Source organism: Macrotis lagotis, chromosome 4, assembly GCF_037893015.1.
Source record: "Macrotis lagotis isolate mMagLag1 chromosome 4, bilby.v1.9.chrom.fasta, whole genome shotgun sequence".
Lineage (NCBI taxonomy): Eukaryota > Metazoa > Chordata > Mammalia > Peramelemorphia > Peramelidae > Macrotis > Macrotis lagotis.
This window is the reverse complement of record NC_133661.1, coordinates 110,850,809-110,870,783: the sequence shown is the minus strand read 5'-3', so window position 1 is coordinate 110,870,783 and position 19,975 is coordinate 110,850,809. Positions and strand designations below refer to the sequence as shown.

At 34.3% G+C, this 19,975-nt stretch overlaps 1 protein-coding gene across 1 annotated transcript in view; it reads right to left on the bottom strand.

The window, feature by feature from the left end:
• LOC141521319 (cilia- and flagella-associated protein 43-like) overlaps window positions 1-19,975 on the bottom strand; it is a 288,518-nt gene that overhangs the window by 256,154 nt on the left and 12,389 nt on the right. Inside the window, exons 5-8 of the mRNA XM_074233774.1 lie at window positions 14,337-14,484; window positions 7,059-7,203; window positions 2,624-2,686; window positions 319-389 (exon numbers count right to left, since the gene is read on the bottom strand). Coding sequence (XP_074089875.1) covers window positions 319-389; window positions 2,624-2,686; window positions 7,059-7,203; window positions 14,337-14,484 — 427 coding nt within the window. The remainder of the gene's footprint in view (window positions 1-318; window positions 390-2,623; window positions 2,687-7,058; window positions 7,204-14,336; window positions 14,485-19,975) is intronic.

Below are 19,975 nucleotides of genomic sequence, written 5' to 3'. Positions count from 1 at the left end.
CATGCTCAAGAGACAACTGAGTGTACCTTTTGTTTCTATTATTTTCTACCTACCTATGTGACTTTCAGTAAATCATAACCCGTCTAACCTATGAAATTAACTAGATAACCTCTAAGGTCCCTTCCAGTTCTAAATCCATATTACATATATACAATTTAAATTATTTTGGCAGAAATTCATATTGAAGATTTCTCTGGGTTTCTTTTCTGTATTTCCCTTCCCTTTCCTTCACCTTGACCCCCAGAAATTGGATTTTTTAAAAATTAAGAAATGACAGAAGTAGTAAAGTAAATAAAGTAATAAAGAAAAAAAGCTTACATTTCCAGAAACAAATAGTCCTTTTTTATGAATTGCCATGGTGTTGATTCCTTTAGTTTTAGAATGGGTTGCTTCATTTTTGTAAAAATAAAATAAAATAGTAGGTCATAGAAATGTTGAAGTAGAATTAATCAATCTTGTATTAATGATATATCATTTTTTGTTTTCTCTAGAAACTTTCATCCAACATTATAAAATTTATCCAACAGATGTTAGGTCTTTTACTTTCTAAAGCCCTTTCTATCTATGCATAAATAGTTCTATTTTCCAGACACTCCTATGTTAAAATTTATTCTTAAACCCTTGATTAACTGTATGACAGTTGAATAATCTTTCAGAACTTTCAGTTTCTTCCACTATAAATGGAGTTGCCAATATTGCACTAACTAGCAAAATTATTGATTATTGTGAGAAAATGTTTTTGCCAAGTGAAGTGAGTTATCATTATTTTATTTTGGCCATGAGTGAAAATTGGTCACCCTGTAGAACAACTCTTCTACCGTTATTTAATGTAACAAAAATGACAGCCATAACTTCTTTTAAGGTGGAGGAAAGAAACTTGGGAGGTCTTTGAGGCGGGACTAAATATAAGCCTTTCATTGTGTACAGTTCTTCAGTTAGCACGTCAATAATCTCTATAAAAAAGATTAAAAAACAAGTAGTTTTCTACAACTTAAGAAAAAAGCTGGAATATGAAGAAACTGAAGAACAAATTTTCAGAGTTATAGAAAGACAAGTCAAGAAATTTCAATCCTATTACATTGATCAAAGGTTAAAATGTTTGAAAGAATTGGGGTAAGTAATGCATAATAGCATGTCTTTTTAGAAAAACAACAAACCCTCAAATAGAATTGGGATTCTGATGTCTTTGGAGGAAATTGGCCAGGTGAAAAATAGTAATTTGGACTAAGGTATAACATAGTAACAAACACAGTGGCATAACATAGTAACAAAAACAGTTTTCTGCTTTTCCCTCCAGAGACTCACAGTGCTTGCCAATGAGGGTTTTCAGAATCCTATACAATACAATCCAGTCTTTATTTATACAAGATGAGTGGTACAGAGTTACCAAGTGAGGAAAATCCTTCCACCAATGCAAATCTTCAACCTGTGATATTTGAGCATTGCATAGGGTAGAGTATATGTCAGAGAATGGACTTGAACCCAGGTAGTTCTGATTCTGTGATTGGTTCAGTCTACTACCCCACATGGCCTATCTGGAAGGGATGCCAAAGATTCTGTGATTGGTTCAGTCTACTACCCCACGTGGCCTATCTGGAAGGGATGCCAATGCTGATAAATATTACCAATAATTATATAATCCTTTAAGTTTTTCAAAGCTCTTTACATATATTTACATACATAAAAATATACACATATGTGATCATCACAACAATCTTGTGAGGTAAGAACTAAGTATTATCATTATTCTTATTTAACAGAAGACACTTAGAGGTTAAATTATTTACCAGTGATCATTTAGACATTGTAAGAGGTAGTGAGTGTAAAGCAATTTCAAGGTCAAATAAAAAAGGAGTCACTAATCATATTTAAGGATGCCTAGAGGCTGCAAATTGACTTAGGAAACTATATATTAGCATTTTATGTTTTATTGGTTTTATTTATTTTGTTTAGATATTTCCCAATTACTTAATCTGGTTCAATTTGCACTGGGGAGTTTTATGGGCTTCATGTGTGATGCTTCTGATGTTAATGCACTGAGTTAGATGACTGATTAAGTTCCTTCTACTGCTCAAATTTTGTGTTTCTATGACTATGAAATGCTTTGGTTAGGATAGATTGACTATGAAGAATGTCTTCACTCCACTAAAAAGCACCTCAGTTGGTTTAGTTATCTTCAAAGTGCTATAAAATTATGACTGTGAGTTGTGGACTTATCAAATTTACATAGTATAAACTAAATATACAAGTCCTAAAGGGAAACTAAATAGGAGAAATTAGGTGAAATAAATTATGGAAGACTTCCCCTTTCCCAGAAGAACTCTGAATTATGTTTTCAAGAAAGTTATTACAAATTTTCTTCAGTAACTTAGCGCAGTGTTTAACTGCCTTTATTGGCAATATTTCCATAGATATCAAGAAGCCACAGAGCTAAAGGGAATAAAAATTTCTGAAAAATCTATTATTGGAGCAGGCCCTTTCCTTTAAAGAAGTTACCCAGAGATGGTTCAATAGTGTAGAAAAAACATTTCCCTTAAAAGAAGGCTCACATTCACATTAAAAGTCATTCTAGAAGTAGAATTGTCCTATACTATTAATATGCTTTATTTTTTAAAATGCATACCTTCTTTTCTTAAGTTCTCTTCTGAGGCTGTCCTGGATGGAAGTATAACAACCTCCTTATATACTTTATGGGGAAAAATGAGAAATTTTCAATTATAATGCACAGCATTGTACTTTATACTACCACTAATAAAAAATTGTTTCTCCCATTGCTAATAAGAACCCCCTTGTATTCTAAAGTTGTCTGAAGTACTGAGAGGGGAAATCATTTACCCAAGGTGCAACAATCAGTGTGTATCTGAGCAGGAATTTAATATAGATTGTCCTGACCAGAAGGCAGTTTGGTCCTCTTTTCCAAGTTTCCTCTTTTCTTGCTGAGAAGTACTTTTTGAATGCTTATTGAATAGACTTCAATTGTCTTGTCAGGGAACTACAACACTTTAGCAAGAGAGGAATATTTGAATCTGATGGATACAGAAGCATTAGCCAAGTTCAGTAAGGATCAATGCTAACATATTGCAGTCCTTAGAATATGTAGAGCAAATTGGTTTACTATAATATTATTATATAAAAAGATGAAACAGAGAGAAGATTTCATGAAATAGATTCCAAAGACTGCTGACTCTTAGTTGCACAGCCTCCAAATGAAATGTTTTTAAGTATATTTTTGGTGAGCTCAGTCACTAAAGCTTAACCACCTAGAGATGACCTACTTTCCTCAAGCAGGTTCAGTAACTGATCAACCAAGGGCCATTAGTATCTCCTTCTGCACCTGTCACCTGTTAAGGTACAGTCTGGGGAGCATTTGCCTAAGTACAATGAAGCTGTGAGGTAGGAAGCAAGAATTGTTGAAATAAGCTGTGAGTGTGTAGACAGATTCCCTGGTAAAACAATCAGAAGCAAGAGGACAGCACCCAGGGACAAATCTATTGAAAACTAAATAGATGTAGAATTTTTGAAAAGTCAACTGAATTGAGTATAAATATCAGGCATAGAATACTCATCAATACAGGTAATTTGTATTTATATTGAGGATAAAGATAGTCATGCTCCATCCTTTTCCCCTTCCTGTTACAGCTGGGCTATGAGCTTCATCCTATGAAGGAACTTCACTACATCCAGGAGTTTTGATTTGCCATAGTTGTTGTTTGTCCTTCATTTTCAAAGAGGATAAATGATCAAAGTTTAATGGCAGAACAAAAGGGTCAAGATGACTAGCAGTGACCTGGGATGCAGTAGATGACCTTGGTGTCGTTGTTTGTGCATTCTCTAAGGGCTCCACAGTAACTGTCTCAGCCACCTTCATGGTCATTAAAACAAACTGGTTTCATCTGCCCCATTCTGCTGGGTGAAGTCTTCACTTGCTTAGGGTGGACATCCCCTAAGGTAGACACTTGCTTAGGGTGGACAATGGGTTTAGCCTACCTTCCAAGATGATTTACTGGATATGCATGCTACAGATAAACAATCCTGAAACAACTTCTTAAAATAAACATTGATGTAGTCTGGTAAAGGTGGTTTTGGAGGATTGGGTTGGAAGATCAACCAGAAGTAATTATAAAGGAAGTAAGAAAAATGACAGACAGTGAGTGCAAGGACCAGTAGGAAGAAATCCATCTAATTATTGCTGCCAGAGCTGACTTTGGCTTGGAAACAATGTCTGTTCCACAGGCACATGTCTGGGAGTTCTCCCTCCTTCTCCTCCTCCTCCTCCTCTTACACACACACACACACACACACACACACACACACAATCAAACACTAACACTTTAAAAAAAAACAAGTTGAACACTTTTTAGGAGTTCTTCAAGCCAGATCAGAAAACTAGGCAGTGTTCAATGATTCAGGCTACAGAGATTTCCCCATCTAGTTTGTTGATTCTACTATTTGTAGAAAATGCACTTGACCCCATTGGCCATCAAATACATGCACAAGTATTCTACTGTATGATATTGCTGGGTCTATTTATATAATTTAATAGATATTAATGTATTAATGGGCTCACTAATATGATTAAACCCCAATCAGTTCATTTGCGATATACCCATATCTTTCAATTTTGTGCAATTATTGTTTCTGTATTACCATTAGTTTTCCACTGAGAATCTACCAAAATTACTGATAATCTTCCTCTGGTCCCTTCTGTATTTCATGGAATCCAGAATAACTGGATTATCCTTTAGTTTTGCCACATAACCAAGCCATTTGACCTTCTTAAAGATATCTTTTAAGACATTTATTATTCACAACTCATGGCTAGTCAGATAGTCAATAAACATTTATTAAACATCCTTTATTAAAGGATACAAAGAAAGGCACAAGAGAGTCCCTGTTCTCCAGGAGCTCAGAGTCTAAAGGGAGAGATATCATAGATATAGATATGCCTTATCATACTTGTATGTACATGTATCTTATCATTGCCCTCTGGAACATAAATCTCTTCATTTCTAAATCTTACAGACTTTTCTCTGTCCTTATGCTCTGTGATCTCGATGCAACACTCTCCTCCTAGACACTATTCTCACTTAACCTTCATGACATTCATCATTCCTACTTTTCTTTCTGTCTTCATGCCTGCTATTTCTTAGATTATTTTGCTGACCCATTCCCTATATTAAGGTATCCACTAAGGTTCTATCCTAGGCTAACTTTTCTTTTTTTAGTGTATTCTCCCTCTTGGTGATCTCATCAATGCATGAGAGCTGTCATCTTAATTCAGTTTACTTTCAAATCTTTATATTTTTCATGAATTCCATTCTAGCATCAACAACTAACTTTTGGACATCTCTATCTAGATGTTCCAGAGGCATCTCAAATTCAAAATTTATAAAACAATTATTTAGCTCCACATATGCCTTCTCCAAACTTCCTTGTTTCTCTTGAAATCAACACCATCCTTCCCTTTACCCAGGTTTACAATCTCAGAGTCATCTTTGACTCTTCCTTCTTTTTCACCAATTCTTTTCAAGTCTCCCTGCACAATCTTGATACTTATCCTGCTAAAACTCAAGTACAGGCCTTTTTAACCTTGCTGGTACTATTACAATGACTTCCTAATTAATGTTTCCCCTTTCCCCTCTCCAATTCATCTTTTACACAGGTGCTAAATAGGCTTACTTTGGTATAAATCTGACTGTATCACTTCCTTACTCAAAAATCTTCATTGAAAGCTATTGTCTTGTAAAACAAAATATAAATTCCCATATCCATAATCCAGATCTTGCCTATCTTTCCAGACTTGTCATGTTATCATCCTTTACATAATCTGTTTCAACCATATTGACTTTCTAGTTATTTCCTGAACTTGGCATTGTATTTCCTGTCCAGACATCTCTGTACTAGAAATAAACTCTTTACCTCTCTTCTCTAGAAACTTTAGCTCAATTGTCATCTGCTGGGAGAAGATTTCTCTGCTCTCCATTCCTATCCCTAGTTGTTGTGCTTGCTCCTTATTTCTGTAGATGATCACCTCACAGTAGAAAGCAAGATCCAGGAAAAATCCTGTCTTCGTCTCTCCTATTCCTTGCTTTTTGTGTGCTCTAAATAAATGTCTGCTGATGAACAGGAGTTTCTCTCTTTGTTTCAAAAGAATCTTATTACAGCTTCTTTGTAGTTTCTTGTCTTTGTCTTTGTCTTCTTCCTAGAAAGCCTCATTCAGTATGCTGAAGTCTTTCCTTTGTACATCTTATCTGTTCAGGACTTTAGCTGTTCATCTGTTACTTCTAGTTCCCATTGGGACTAGTTCAATAACTTTTTACCCCACTTACTGCACACAGGTCATCATTGGTAATTTCATATAGCATCATGAAAGGATGTTTGTGTAACACAAAGTATTGTTCACTGATTAAGTCCTTTCATGCACTTGGTGAAATTATAGGTGACTTCATCTCAAGTGGAAAATCTGATGAAAACTGGTAGAGATGGTATATTTGCCATTTACTGTGAATTTCTTTAGTGCCTTTCCTCCATCTACTCTATTATGGAATTAGCAGGAGTGAGACTAAGAGTATATATAGTAAAGTGGTGAGGGGTAAAAACTCTCTGTGATTCTGGTTTCAAAAAAAGGTGGAGAGAAAAGAACCAGCTATGGAGTAAGAACTCAGCTGTTGGGTTCTCTCTTCACTTTTTCCCTTGTTCCTTTTGGAGTGTATAATGGGGAACATGGCACACTCATGGAGATAGGGTAGGTGACCTCTCTGTCCTATCCATTTCCCAACAGCAGTGGGCGATATGTGCCTGCAGAGTCTGTGAGAGGAATTTAAAAAGAAGATCTAACATGAAACAAGGTGTTGCTGACAATGTTGTTATTATTTTAGTGGAAGAATAGAACACAAGTGTATATGGGACAAAAATCTGTACTTTAAAGCCTACAAGTCAATTCAACAAGCATTTATTAAATACCTAATATATGTCACACAGTGTGGTGAGCTTTGGGTATATTAAGAACTGATTGTCAAATATTTATGTCTAAATAGTTTAACTAAGCAATTTCTTACCTGGTTTATGTGACAGGATGGTGACAAGTAGACTATCTCCATTAATCATTAGAATATGACCCTCTTCACAGCAAACATAGAGATCATTTGTTGAATTCCAACAGTGTGCAGTAGGATGAAGCAAGGGACGAAAATGACCTTTAGGCTTTAATGGAACATTAAAAATCCTTTTTGTTAAGATTGCTAAATATATTATAGGCCTACAAACATAAATACTCTTAGAATTTTTGCACCTCAGAAAGGAGGAAGGAATTAAGAAATAGAGGGGAGAACTCAATGTTATTATCAGCTGAGAACGTAAGCATGCACCAGATTGCTACATCTGGAGAGGATGGGGGCAATATATAACTAGGGGCTAGAGATATAGCCCTTATGGGTAGAAATACCCTGTAGGAAGGATACTGTCACCAAGTCTGAGGTCAAGCAAGTAAGAGTGTTTTTCCTATTTTCAAGGACTGCAATTCTGACCCCCAGCCTATGTTGCTTGGGGTTAGGGAGGAAGCATATCCAGAAATAGGGTTTTCCACACACCTAAAAATTTCAGTACACTGAAACTGATTACTACACCTTAGTTATGGTTCTGTTTTCATATAAACTTCAAAAATCCCCCCTCCTCCCCCACATTTACATATGCACACATTTCTCCCCCCCCCCCACTCTTGATCTGCCCTTTGGCCAATGTAACTAGAACCTCATTTAATCATTTCTAACTCTCTTGCTAAAAAATACAAATCTGCTAACAGATGTGCCCAGAATCCCTTGTCTGCTGATTCTTTATCTTCAAATCTAAGAAATTTCTCAGCCTGAAGTCTTCACTGTTAAACATTCAGTTTGTTCCTGTCTCTCTGGTTGCATATTGTATAGCTACATGCTATATATATTGATACAAAGCAAGAATCCTTCTAGATTCCCTTCTGAAGTTGTGTGAATGCTAAATCAATCAGAGAGTGTCAGTTACTAGTGACCTTTGACTTCTCTAAATTTATTAATGATTATATTTGCATTATTTTATTTAATGAAAAATTGTATGCTTGTGCTTATGCCCTTGGGGGTTTAGGAGAAATTCAAGTATCTGAACTGTTATTATTATGATATGGGACAATGATAATACCTATGCACTGCTTATAGTACTGCTGCATTCAGACATAGGGGAGAGCCATTATCCCCTTTACACTTTCAGAAAGATCATAGGTAATATAATATAATAGAAATCATGTTATTATCCTCAGAAGTAAAGGACATGAATTCCAGTTTTGCCTCTGTGCCTAGCTGGAAAGAAGGTCTTGAACAAATCTTTTCTCTTTTCAAAGTCTCAGCCTCTGAATCTGTAAAATCAGATTGAAAAACTGTAAGATTCTCTGACTGTAACATTCTATATAACTAATTGGGCAATTTTATTTTAGATGTATAATTGAACTTTCATGTGATATTCCATCATTATTAAGAATTTAATTAAAGGGCTTATGTGACTAAGAAAATGTACCAAATGTAGGATAATCACAGTTGGAACCACAGGATTAAAAAAAACCAGATAAGTCTTGTGAACTATTATCATAGAATATTTAAAGCATTCAATCAGCATCTCTTCTCCAACCAGCTTCCACATTCCTGGAAATATAAACCAGTCCTCAAGGTTAGGCCTGGAATCTCCTCCTGCCATAATCACTTATTGATACACCCTAACACTTTCTTAACTCCCCAATCCAGAAGAATATACACAATATTTGATAATACTTAATACTTTTAAATTCTCTCACTGAAGGAAGACACTGAGTCTGCCCAAGTATGTGAAGGACAAAGGTAAAGGAAAAAGTGCTGCCTAGGTTAGAAACATCCCTCCACACCTGCCAAGACTACAGAGATAGAAGATATTGATTCAGCCTAGCCTTAGAAGGGAAGAATGAAAACCAAGGGAGAAACTGGGGCACAGGTCCAGGATGAGTGATTGTAGTGTAAGAGAAGAAAAGGGGACTTAAAGACAAGAAGGTGAAACCCTATTCTCCAAGAATATTCTTAGGGCAGTATCAAAACTAATGAATGTAAATTCTCCATTGTGGGAGAAGGTTACAATGTTCAAACCTTTCCCCACCTTTGAAATACCAAAACCTTATAGATTTCCAGAACTAGCTATAAAACAGCAGTGTGAAAAATCGTCCCCTACCCCAGGTGAGCAGAGCCCAACTTTAACATAAAGTTTAAAGTCAAGGAATATGCTGGGAAAATAAAAAAGCAATGGAAAGCTAACCTGAACGTAAAAAGTTATTATGCTATCAAGGAAGATCAATATTAAAAATTCAGAAGACAACATCAAAACAGCTACAAACAAAGCCTCAAAGAAAAAAAATGCGAATTGAATACGAACCTAACAAGAGTTCCTGGGATGGGGTGGGGAAGGGGGGGCAGACACTAAATTAAAAAGATGAGTGGACAAGGAAAATTTGAGAAAAGAAATGGGAACAATGCAAGAAAATTATGAAAAAAATCAACAGTTTGGTAAAAGAGGCACAAAAATTACTGAAGAAAATAATACCTTAAAAATGGAACTGGCATAATGGTAAAAAGAAGTACAAAAATTCACTGAAGAAAAAGCACACCTTAAGAAGTACAATTGGTTAAATGGAAAAAGAAATTCACAAGCTCACTGAAGAAAATAGTACCTTAAAAATTAAATCAGGCAAGTAGAAGCTAATGACCCCATGAGATAATAAGAAACAATAAAACAATAAAAAGAAACAATAGAACAAAAAATGAAAACTTTAAAGAAAATGTGAAATAACTCATTGGAAAAAAAGCTAACTTGAAAAATAGTTCAGGGACATATAGTTTAAGAGTTACTAGTCTAGTAGGAAGCCATGAACAAAAGGAGCCTCTACATCATATTTTAAGAAAATTGCCATATCATCTTGGATCCGGGGGTAAAATAGAATTAGGAAAAAAATCCATCAATTGAATTCTGAAAGAAATTTTCAAAATGAAAATTCCTAGGGATATTACAGCAAAATTTCAGAGCTCCTAGTCAAGGAGAAAATACTTAATGCAGCCAGAAAGAAACAATTTGAATATGATGGATCCACAGTCAGAATCTCACAAGATTTAGTCACTTCCACATTAAAGAAGAATAGAGTTTAGATTATTATATTCCAAAAAGACAAAGGAGCTAAGATTATAATCAAGACTAATTTACCCAGCAAAACTCGGAATAATCCTTCAGGGGGAAAAATGTGTATTTAATGAAATAGAGAACTTTGAAGAATTCTTGATGAAAAGACCAGAACTGAATAAAAAATTTGACATTCAAAATTAATCAAAAAAGGTAAACATGAAAGAGAAATAGGGATTTAATAATGTTAAACTGTTTACATTCCTATGTGGGTAAATGAGACAGTTCCTAAGAATGTTGTCATTATTAGGGCTGTTGGAAAGCATCTACATAGACAGGGCATAAGAATGAGCTATTGATGTTGGGATGATCTAAAAAAATGGAGGGATGAGAAAGAAGGATGCCCTAGAAGAAAGGGAGAAGGAAGAAGAAAAATTGGGGAAAAGATATTAAGGAGATGAATAGAATTTTAGAAAAGTTAGATATGGTGAAACTCTGGAGAAAATAGATTGGAATATATATATATATATGTATATATATATACATATATATATATATACACATATATATAACTTTTTTCCTCAGCTGATACCTTCAAAAACTCAATGCACTGAGTAATAAAAACTTTAGAAAAATACAGTAAAAAATATTAAATGCACCCTTTTCAGACCATAATGCAATAAAAATTAATTTCACAAAAGGACCTCTAAGTGATTAGATTAAAAATCATTTAGAAACTAAATAATTTAACCCAAAGAACTAGTGGGTCAGGGAACAAATCGCAGAAATAATTTCATTAAAGATGAACAGTGAGACAACAAATTAAAATTTGTGAAAAGCAGCTAAAACAGAAGGGGATATTTTTATCTTTAAATGCTTGTGTCAGTAAAATGGAGAGAAAACAGATCAATTAATTGGGTATGCAGTTAAAAAATTAGAAAAAGAATATATTTAAAATCTCCTACAAACTCCTAAATAGAAATCCAAGAAATCAAGAGAGAGAGAGAGTAATAAAATTGAAAGTATTTAACAAATAAACTTAGGAATTGGCTTTTATGAAAATACCATAAAATAGATAAACCTTTTGAGTAATTTGATTTTTTAGAAGAAAATCAAATAACCAGTAAAATAATAAGAACACTATCAATGAAGATGAAATTAAAGCAATCTTTAGGAGATATGATTCCAATTTCATGCCAATAGATTTGACACTCTATATGAAATGAGTGAATATTTAGAAAATATAAATTGCCCAAATTAACAAGAGAGTAAACAGAAACATAAATATAATCCTAATTTAGAAAAAAAAATTGAACAACTCATAAGTGATCTCCCCAAGAAAAAAATCCCCAGGACTGGATGAATTTACAAGTGAATTTTACTAAACATTTAAAGAACAATTAATTCCAATACTATGTAAATTGTTTAAAAAATAGACAAAGAAGGGGTCCTACCAAATTCTTTCCATGATTTATAAATATGGCTTGGATATCTAAACTAGGAAGAGCAAAAACCAGAAATCTGAGACCATTTTCCCTAATGAAAATTGATACAAAAATGTTCAGTTAACTACTAGTAAGAATATCACAGCAATGTATCATAAAAATCATATACCATGACTATGTAGGATTTATACCTAGAATCAAGGCTGGTCAATTTAAGAAAAACTAGAAGCATAATTGACCATATCAATGATAGCTAAATAGATGCAGAAAAAGCTTTTAACAAAGTACAGTACTCATTCCTATTAGAAATACTAGAAATCATAGGAATAAATAGAGCCTCTCTTAAAATGATAAATAGTATCTTAGCTAAAGACAAGTACAACCATTATCTGTAAATGGGGATAAATCAGGGGTAAAGCATGGGTATTCATTATTATTCAATATTTTACTAGAAATGCTAGCTATAGCAATTACAATAAATTGAAGCAATAAAAATAGTCACTGAAGAAATAAAGCTATCATTCTTTTTCAGATTTTATGATGGTGTATTTAGACAATCCTAGAGAATTAACTAAAAATCTAGTTCAAAAAATGAAAAACTTTAGCAAAGCTACAGAATAGAAAATAAACCCACAAAAATCATAAGCTTTTCTAAACATTGCCAACAAAATCAAACTGAAAGAGTTAGAAAAAGTAATTCCATTTAAAATAACTTTAATAGTTGGGAGTCTACCAAAACAAACCTAGGGACTTTATGAAAACAAATATAAAAACATTTTTAACACAGATACTAAATAGCTAGAGAAATAATTGTTTATGGGTAGGCTGAACCAATGTAATAAAAATGACAATTTTCCCAGAATTAGTTTTCTTAGTGTTATATCAATCAAACTGCCCAAGAATTGCTTTATGGAGCTAGAAAAAAGGATAAGAAATCAAGACTATCAAAGAAATCAGTAGAAAAATATGTGAAGAAAGGCTACTTACCAGTACCAGATTTCAAACTATTACAAAAATAATAATCAAAATGATTTGGTACTGGATAAGAAATAGAATGGCATATCAGTATAATAGGTTAGGAGCATAATACATAATAGTAAATGACCCTAGTAATGTAGAGTATGATAAATCCAAAGATCCAAGCTTTGAGGAAAAAACTGTCTATTTGATAAAAATTGATACTAAACTGGAAATCAGTTTGGCAGAAACTTGGCATGGATCAACATATATACACACACACACAGATAAATTAGGTCAAAATGGATGCATGATTGGATGCATGTGATTTCCTTAGCAAATTAGAGGAGGATGGAAATTTTTACCTGTCATATCTATGAATAAAGGAAGAATTTATTACCAGAGATGGAAAGGATCATGGGAGACAAAATGGATAATTTTGATTACATTAAATTAAAAAAATTATACAAAGTATAACCAAGATTAGAGGGTAAGCAGAAAACCAGAGGAGAAGAATTTATGGTAAATTTCTCCACTAAGAATCTCATTTGTCAATTTTATGGTGAACTGAGTCAAATTTATAAAAAATGAGGCCCTTGCTCAATTAATATAAATGGTCAAAGACCATAAAAAGGTAGTTTTCAAGAAGAAGGAATCAAAGCTGTATGTAGTCAGAATGAAGAAATGCTCTAAATCAATACTGATTATTGTTGCTATTTAATCATTCAGTCATGAATTACCCCCTAAAAAGGATATATAAACATATCCTTTGAAGATGTAGGGAAGAGTAGATATAGAAGTCTGCATTTAATATCATACTTTTCTGATATACTGGGTAAATTTATGAAACTATTTTTTCTTCATTCTCCTTTTGTGAGGGCTCTCAAGATGTGAGAGAAATATGATGGAAATTGTGGACAAAAAATATGAGGTTCTAGAAGAAGGACAGAAATTGCATATCAACAGCCATAAATCAGGATCACAGAAGACTTCTCAAGAATGAGAAAAGTGATTATGAAATATTAGAATGCAGCAAAAGCACGATTAATATGTGCTAAAAACTCAGAAAAAATCCATGTACTGTATGGAGGGAAAAATGATGGTTATTTTTGAAGACCTAAGAAAGATATCTATTTTAAGAAAATATATAGCAGTTGAGCCTTCATTCCCAAAATACAAATATTTAAAATGTTAACCAGGTAAACCCAATACCATATTAGTAATAATACATAAATGAAATTTCTTTGATAAAACTTCATGCCCAATGAACTGTTCTCTCAATGAAACATCAGCAACTAAAGAAAGTGAAAGATCTTTTCTTTCTTATTCTAAAAAGCAATAGAATATATTTCCATACCCTAAACTAGTAATGACTGACATTTATATGTTTTCAAAGAACTTTGTATCTACTACATGATTTCAGTCTCAGAACAGACCTATAAGTTTAGTGGTTATTATTATTCCCATTTCACAGATTGATCCATGAAATAGAATAAGGATGGTTAAACATCTTTCCTCCATGAGGTCATAGCTTATTCCCCTACTCCTTGCCTAGTGCTTCTCACACAGAACAGAAGGGACTTCACAAATATGAGCTAAATTAGACTGAATTTCATATAAAGAATTAGAGTTAAGTAAGAACAGGTATTTCCTGTGTCTTAGTATTGGCCTATATGATTATGTTCTTCCAACCCAACTCCTCAGTTTCAGTGCAAGTGCACCTTTAATAAAATAGTATGGACTGAATTATTGAGAAAAGAATGTGCTGGCAATTACCTTAAAGTTTTCTGCATCTACACCAACTAGCCCAGCAACAGCAGAAAATGGTAATACGGGTCCATAGGTAGGATCTTTGAGCCCTTGGGAGAACAATCCTGAGTATTCTTTTAAAAATGTTCCATCATCTGTAGGAAGATTTACTGACCTAAAAAAACAGCAAGAAATGTTTAAGTTATCAGAAATATCATTAATAGCAAATTAACATTTATGTAGCCCAACCGAATCTATTTCTCATAAAAACAAGATTTTTTTGAAAAAATTCCTTTATCTTATTTCTTTATGAATTGAAAAGCTATACATTAATTATAAATTAGATATAGAAGAATTTTCAAGACCATGAAACAAGTTAATTAAATCAGATGTTTGCAATATAGGGGTGCCAATCCCTAGGTGTGGCACAACTTCAAGGGAATTCTGGTATTGTCTCATTAACCCTAAAATACCCTCATTCTCCCTGTTTCTAGATCTGTACAAATTCTCCATTCCCCTTCCTCTGTTCCCAGGGCAAAACCTTCAAAGAAATCCCACCTCAACACAGACACCTGTAGCAGTAGCTGTGCAGGTGCCATTGGGAAAATCTGCCTGAATTCACACAGTATACCCACAGACTACTTCCCAAATCAACATAGCACTTTCCAGGCACTCTTCAAAGTGTAAACCTGGGAATAGTAAGGGGCATTTTCTATTGTCAAAGGCCTGTATAGATTTTATTTTCTGCATTTATTATAGTATATCTCCCCCAATGGTACCTGTGTTTAACTTCCACCATCTAGTCATCCAGGATCACAACCTCTTATACTATTCCACATGTTCACTAGCCCCATAAAGCAATCTTCTAATAAGATAAAATCACCTAAATTTAGGGCCTAATCAATTTTTATTTGGACTATTGTAACAGCCTCCTAATTGGTCTACTTCCCTAAAGTCTTTCTTTCCCTTCTTCTAATCCATATACTCTCCACTTCCCAAAGGGCAGGTCTGACTGTCAATTCACCTACTCAGCAATCTCCTGTGGCTCCTATTACCTCTACCAGAAAAACTTTTTTTCTGTTTGGCGTTTAAAGCCCTTCAATTTGACCACAACCTATCTTTTCATACTTATGCATTATTTCCCTTCCTTGCACTCTATAGACCAGTCAAACTAACCTTCTTACTACTCCTCAGACTCATATAAAAACAAAAAAAATTCTAGACATGATTAAGGAATTAGTTTGATAGTTTTCAACAAAACATGTAAAGAGATAAATAGCTCTGAAGTGAAAACTTTCTGCTGAAATGAAGTCAGAAAGTTTACTTTTGCTTTTTTGCATTGTTATATGATAACTTTCCATAGAGAAACATGACTCCTGAGGAAAGACCATTATGCCTGTTGAATTATCACATCTCTTATAACTCTGGCAAATACCTTTGCATTTCCCTATTTTATGATTTCCATAGAATTAATAATCAGAAGCTTATAGAATAGAGATCTCTTGCATGATTTTTTTAGGGTTTTTTTTTTGCAAGGCAAATGGGGTTAAGTGGCTTGCCCAAGGCCACATAGCTAGGTAATAAGTGTCTGAGACTGGATTTGAACCCAGGTACTCCTGACTCCAGGGCTGGTGCTTTATCCATTACGCTACCTAGCTGCCCCTCTTGCATGAGTTTAATAGAAGCTCAGGAAACTCCTTATTAAGGCAAAGGCTTAAAAATTTTTTTATTAGCAATGTACTTTAATAACCTTTAATTCTCATGTGTTTTTAGCCTAATGAATGCATGTAAAATATAGTCTGTTGTAGAGAAACATTCATCGGAGCCTTCTATTCTTTCTCCATATATTCATCAGGTATTATCTTTGATATATGGGTAGAAAATAAAGATAAGAAAGTAGACAGCTGGATTGACAGTTATTGATATTTTTAAAATTATTTTTTGGTTAGTATTACTATCTTTTAAAAATTCTTTTGGTATTTTCCCCACTTTTGAGATATCACATAGTCATATAAACTGATCTTTCTTTAGTGCTTCCAAAATTGTGTTGCCTCCATGATGAACTTTCTAAGAATGTATTTATCTGATCTAAGCATTTTTCATTTACTTGACTACCTTTTCAGTCTCTTTATATAAATATCACTGACTAAAATGTTAGGGTCTAATTCAGGAGTGGGGAACTTTTTTTTTTTCTGCCAAAGTCTATTTGGATATTTATAACATTGTACACAGACTAATTGATTCATCTCTAAAAAAAACTTCTAGATTTATTGATTTCAAGTCCTGACTGTGGTTGTCTTGGCTAGGTCAGACCAATAGAACCTCTGGATTGGAAATTTCCCACCCCTGGAATTTACTTGGATCATTGTAAGAAAGAATGAAAAATGTTTCCCATTTTCCACCTATTAGTTCTACTCCAGCTGATTTTGCTTTTAAATGCAAAGATGATAGGACTTAACTGGGTCACATGCCAAATTTTCTATAGACTTATTTTCACTTCTACTATTTTTTCCCTTTTAAAAAAGTCAATTACACATAACTTTCTGTTTTTTAGATGAAGTTGTTTTATAAACTGATTTTTTAGATGAAGTTGTTTTATAAACTGATTTTTTCACTGCCTTCTTTTTACATCTGACAAGGAGATACAGTGTTTATTTGACTACAATAGTTTCTAAGCTCTTTGTCTTCTCATAATAATTAATTGTATTGTTTAAGCTTTTGCACAAAAAATTGATAATCAAGATCAACATTGTAGTCATTTATTTCCCAATTTTCTACACAATGGTTCATGTGACTTTTTCATGCTGAAGTCACTATTGTTCCATGAAGAATTCAGAAAAAAACATTAACCTTCTAACTTTATATTGATTTTTACTTTTGTCCTTTGATCTGACTGCAAATACAGCAAATTATTATACCTAAAGCAATTATTAATAATTTCCTCTGCCTTTCTCCTCAATAGAATGCAAGCTCCTTCAGGGCAGGTACTGGATTTTTTCCCCCTTTTATCCCTTGTCTCTCTTATCCCTTGTCTGGCACTAAGTGGATGCCTAAAAAAGCTTGTTGAATTGAATCAAATTGTCAAGAAATAATTTCATGTTGATGATGTTTTTTTCACTTTAGGGAAGACAGGAATCTAAAACAGAAAAAGAAGTGAGACAAAAATCACTAATCCCTGTCAATCTTCTCCATTCATCCCTTTCATTTTCAGAGACTATAGAATGGCATCTTGGAAGTCAAAAGGAATTTAAAGAAGCTTTTCAATGTAAGTCAAATAACTCTTTGGACTAAAGGAACCCAAATGGCAGGATTTGAAATGGAATAGAACAGGCAGGGGAGAATTAGAGATCACTGAACTTAGTATCTTACACCATATCCTACAACACACTCAAAATATCAATCCTGATATTTTGTGTCCTGAATAGTAACAATCTTATTACAAAAGAATTAGAGAGGAACCTGGTCAGGGCATCTTTCATAGCAATAAAGAGACAAAAATCTTAACTAACAAGGGTTAGAGACAATTGCAAAAAAAATGACAGTCTTTATTAAAGTTTTGCAATAATAATATTAATATAACCAGAATGAAAAATAGGTGATCAAAATATTTGTATCAAAACTCTTTGATTAAGATTTGGTATCCAAGAAAGTTTGATCTTCAAATACAGGACCGAGGTGAAGCATAGAGATTGGAGGAGAAGGGTAAAATATGAGGGACTTAATGATGATGAACTGCATGTATTCCTGCATAGAAAAATGACACTGATAATACTCATATGAGCCTTCTCAGTTAATAGAGCAGGTAGGAGGAGCTTTTATAAATGAAGCACTGGAGAAAGCTAAATTTGAAGATAAAGTGTAGTGTAAAAATGGAGTCAATAGAAAAAGGGAAATGTAATGGGAGAAAGAAAAAGGAGAGGGGAAATAGGCCAAGATATTTCATATAATAAGATTTTTCTTTATTACAATGAGCTATTGCAATGATATGGAAGTGGGAGGCAAGGGGGAATGAGGGAATCTTTGCTCTCATCAGAGGTGGCTAGGAGAGGAAACAGCATGTATACTCAATGGGGTATGGACATCTGGAGTAAGAAGGGGGGGGAACAGGGGGGAGGGGGGAATGTGAGTGATGGAGGAGAGGATGGACCATGGTGGGAGAGTGGTCAGATATAACACATTTTCTTTTTCACTTCTTGCAAGGGGCTGGGATTGGATGGCCTGTCCGGGACGATAGGGCTGGATGGATGCTGGGTAAGGGGTGGTATGGCACCAGGACCAGGGATCTTTCTGCTGTGCCACTCAGCTACCCTACAGTAGAGTCAGAGTGAAAGGAGAGAGAAAATATAGTACATGGTAGCGGAGAAATACAAAAGGAGGGAGTTGCGATCAGCAATGGCAATGGGGGGGAATATGGAAGTAACTTTTGTGATGGACTTATCATAAATAATGTGATCCACCCGTGACAGAGTTAGTGGTGTGGGAGCACAGACTGAAGCACATTTTTTTATTATTATTATTTTGGTGGGGTGCAGGGCAAATGGGGTTGGATGGCCTGCCTGGGGCCGCATAGCTGGGTGATCATCATTGGGTGTCTGAGGCTAGTTTTGGACCCAGGTGCTCCTGGCTCAAGGGCCAGTGCTCTGTCTGCCACCTGGCCACCCCTACTATTATTACTGTTTTATTTTATTTGGGGTCTTTTTTTTTCTTTTTTTGGTTTTTGCAGGGCATTGGGGTTGGGGTGGCTTGCATGGGGTCACACGGCTGGGTGATTGTTGGGTGTATGGGACTGGATTTGGACTTGGGTGCTCCTCGCTCCAGGGCTGGTGCTCTGTCCACTGCGCCACCTGGCCATACCTACAATTGTTACTATTATTTTTTAATTTTAATTTTAATATTTTTCTCTCCCCTTTATTGCTCAAGCGAGTCTATATTTTTTGGGGGAGGGGTATTTTGTTTATTCTTAAACAAGAATATTTTATTAATGTATAAAAAACATTATTTGTATAAGATGATAATAAATAAATGAATTTTTTAAAAAAGATAAAGCTCAACTCCCCCCCAAAAAGGAAAAGATTTGGTATCCAAAACTTAAAGGTATCTACAATATTTGTATACATATATATGTATATGTAAGTATATATGTATGTACAGGTAGGTAGATAAATGAGAGATAGATGATAGATAAAAAGAGAGAGAGAGAGAGAGAGAGAGAGAGAGAGAGAGAGAGAGAGAGAGAGAGGATAGATGGATAGATAGATGATAGATAGATGGATCCAAAAAGATTTTCCTTGATAATTAGCCAAAGAAATGAAAAGTAGTTCTCAAAAGAACAATTCCAGACTGTTAACTGTCATATAGAAGAATATTCCCAAATCACTAATAGCAAAAGAAAATACATAAAAACCAGGGTGGCTAGATGGTACAAAAGATTACTATCCAAGCCTACAGCCAGGAAAACTCATCGTCCTAAGTATAAATCTGGCATCGGACACTTGCTTTGTTATCCTGGGCAAGTCATTACACCCTATTAATATCAGTTTCTTATCTATAAATGAGGTGGAAAAGGAAATGTCAGACTACACCAGTATCTTTGCCAAGAAAACTTCAAATGAAGTCACAAGCAGTCAACATGATTGAAAAATTGAACATACATACATACATACGTA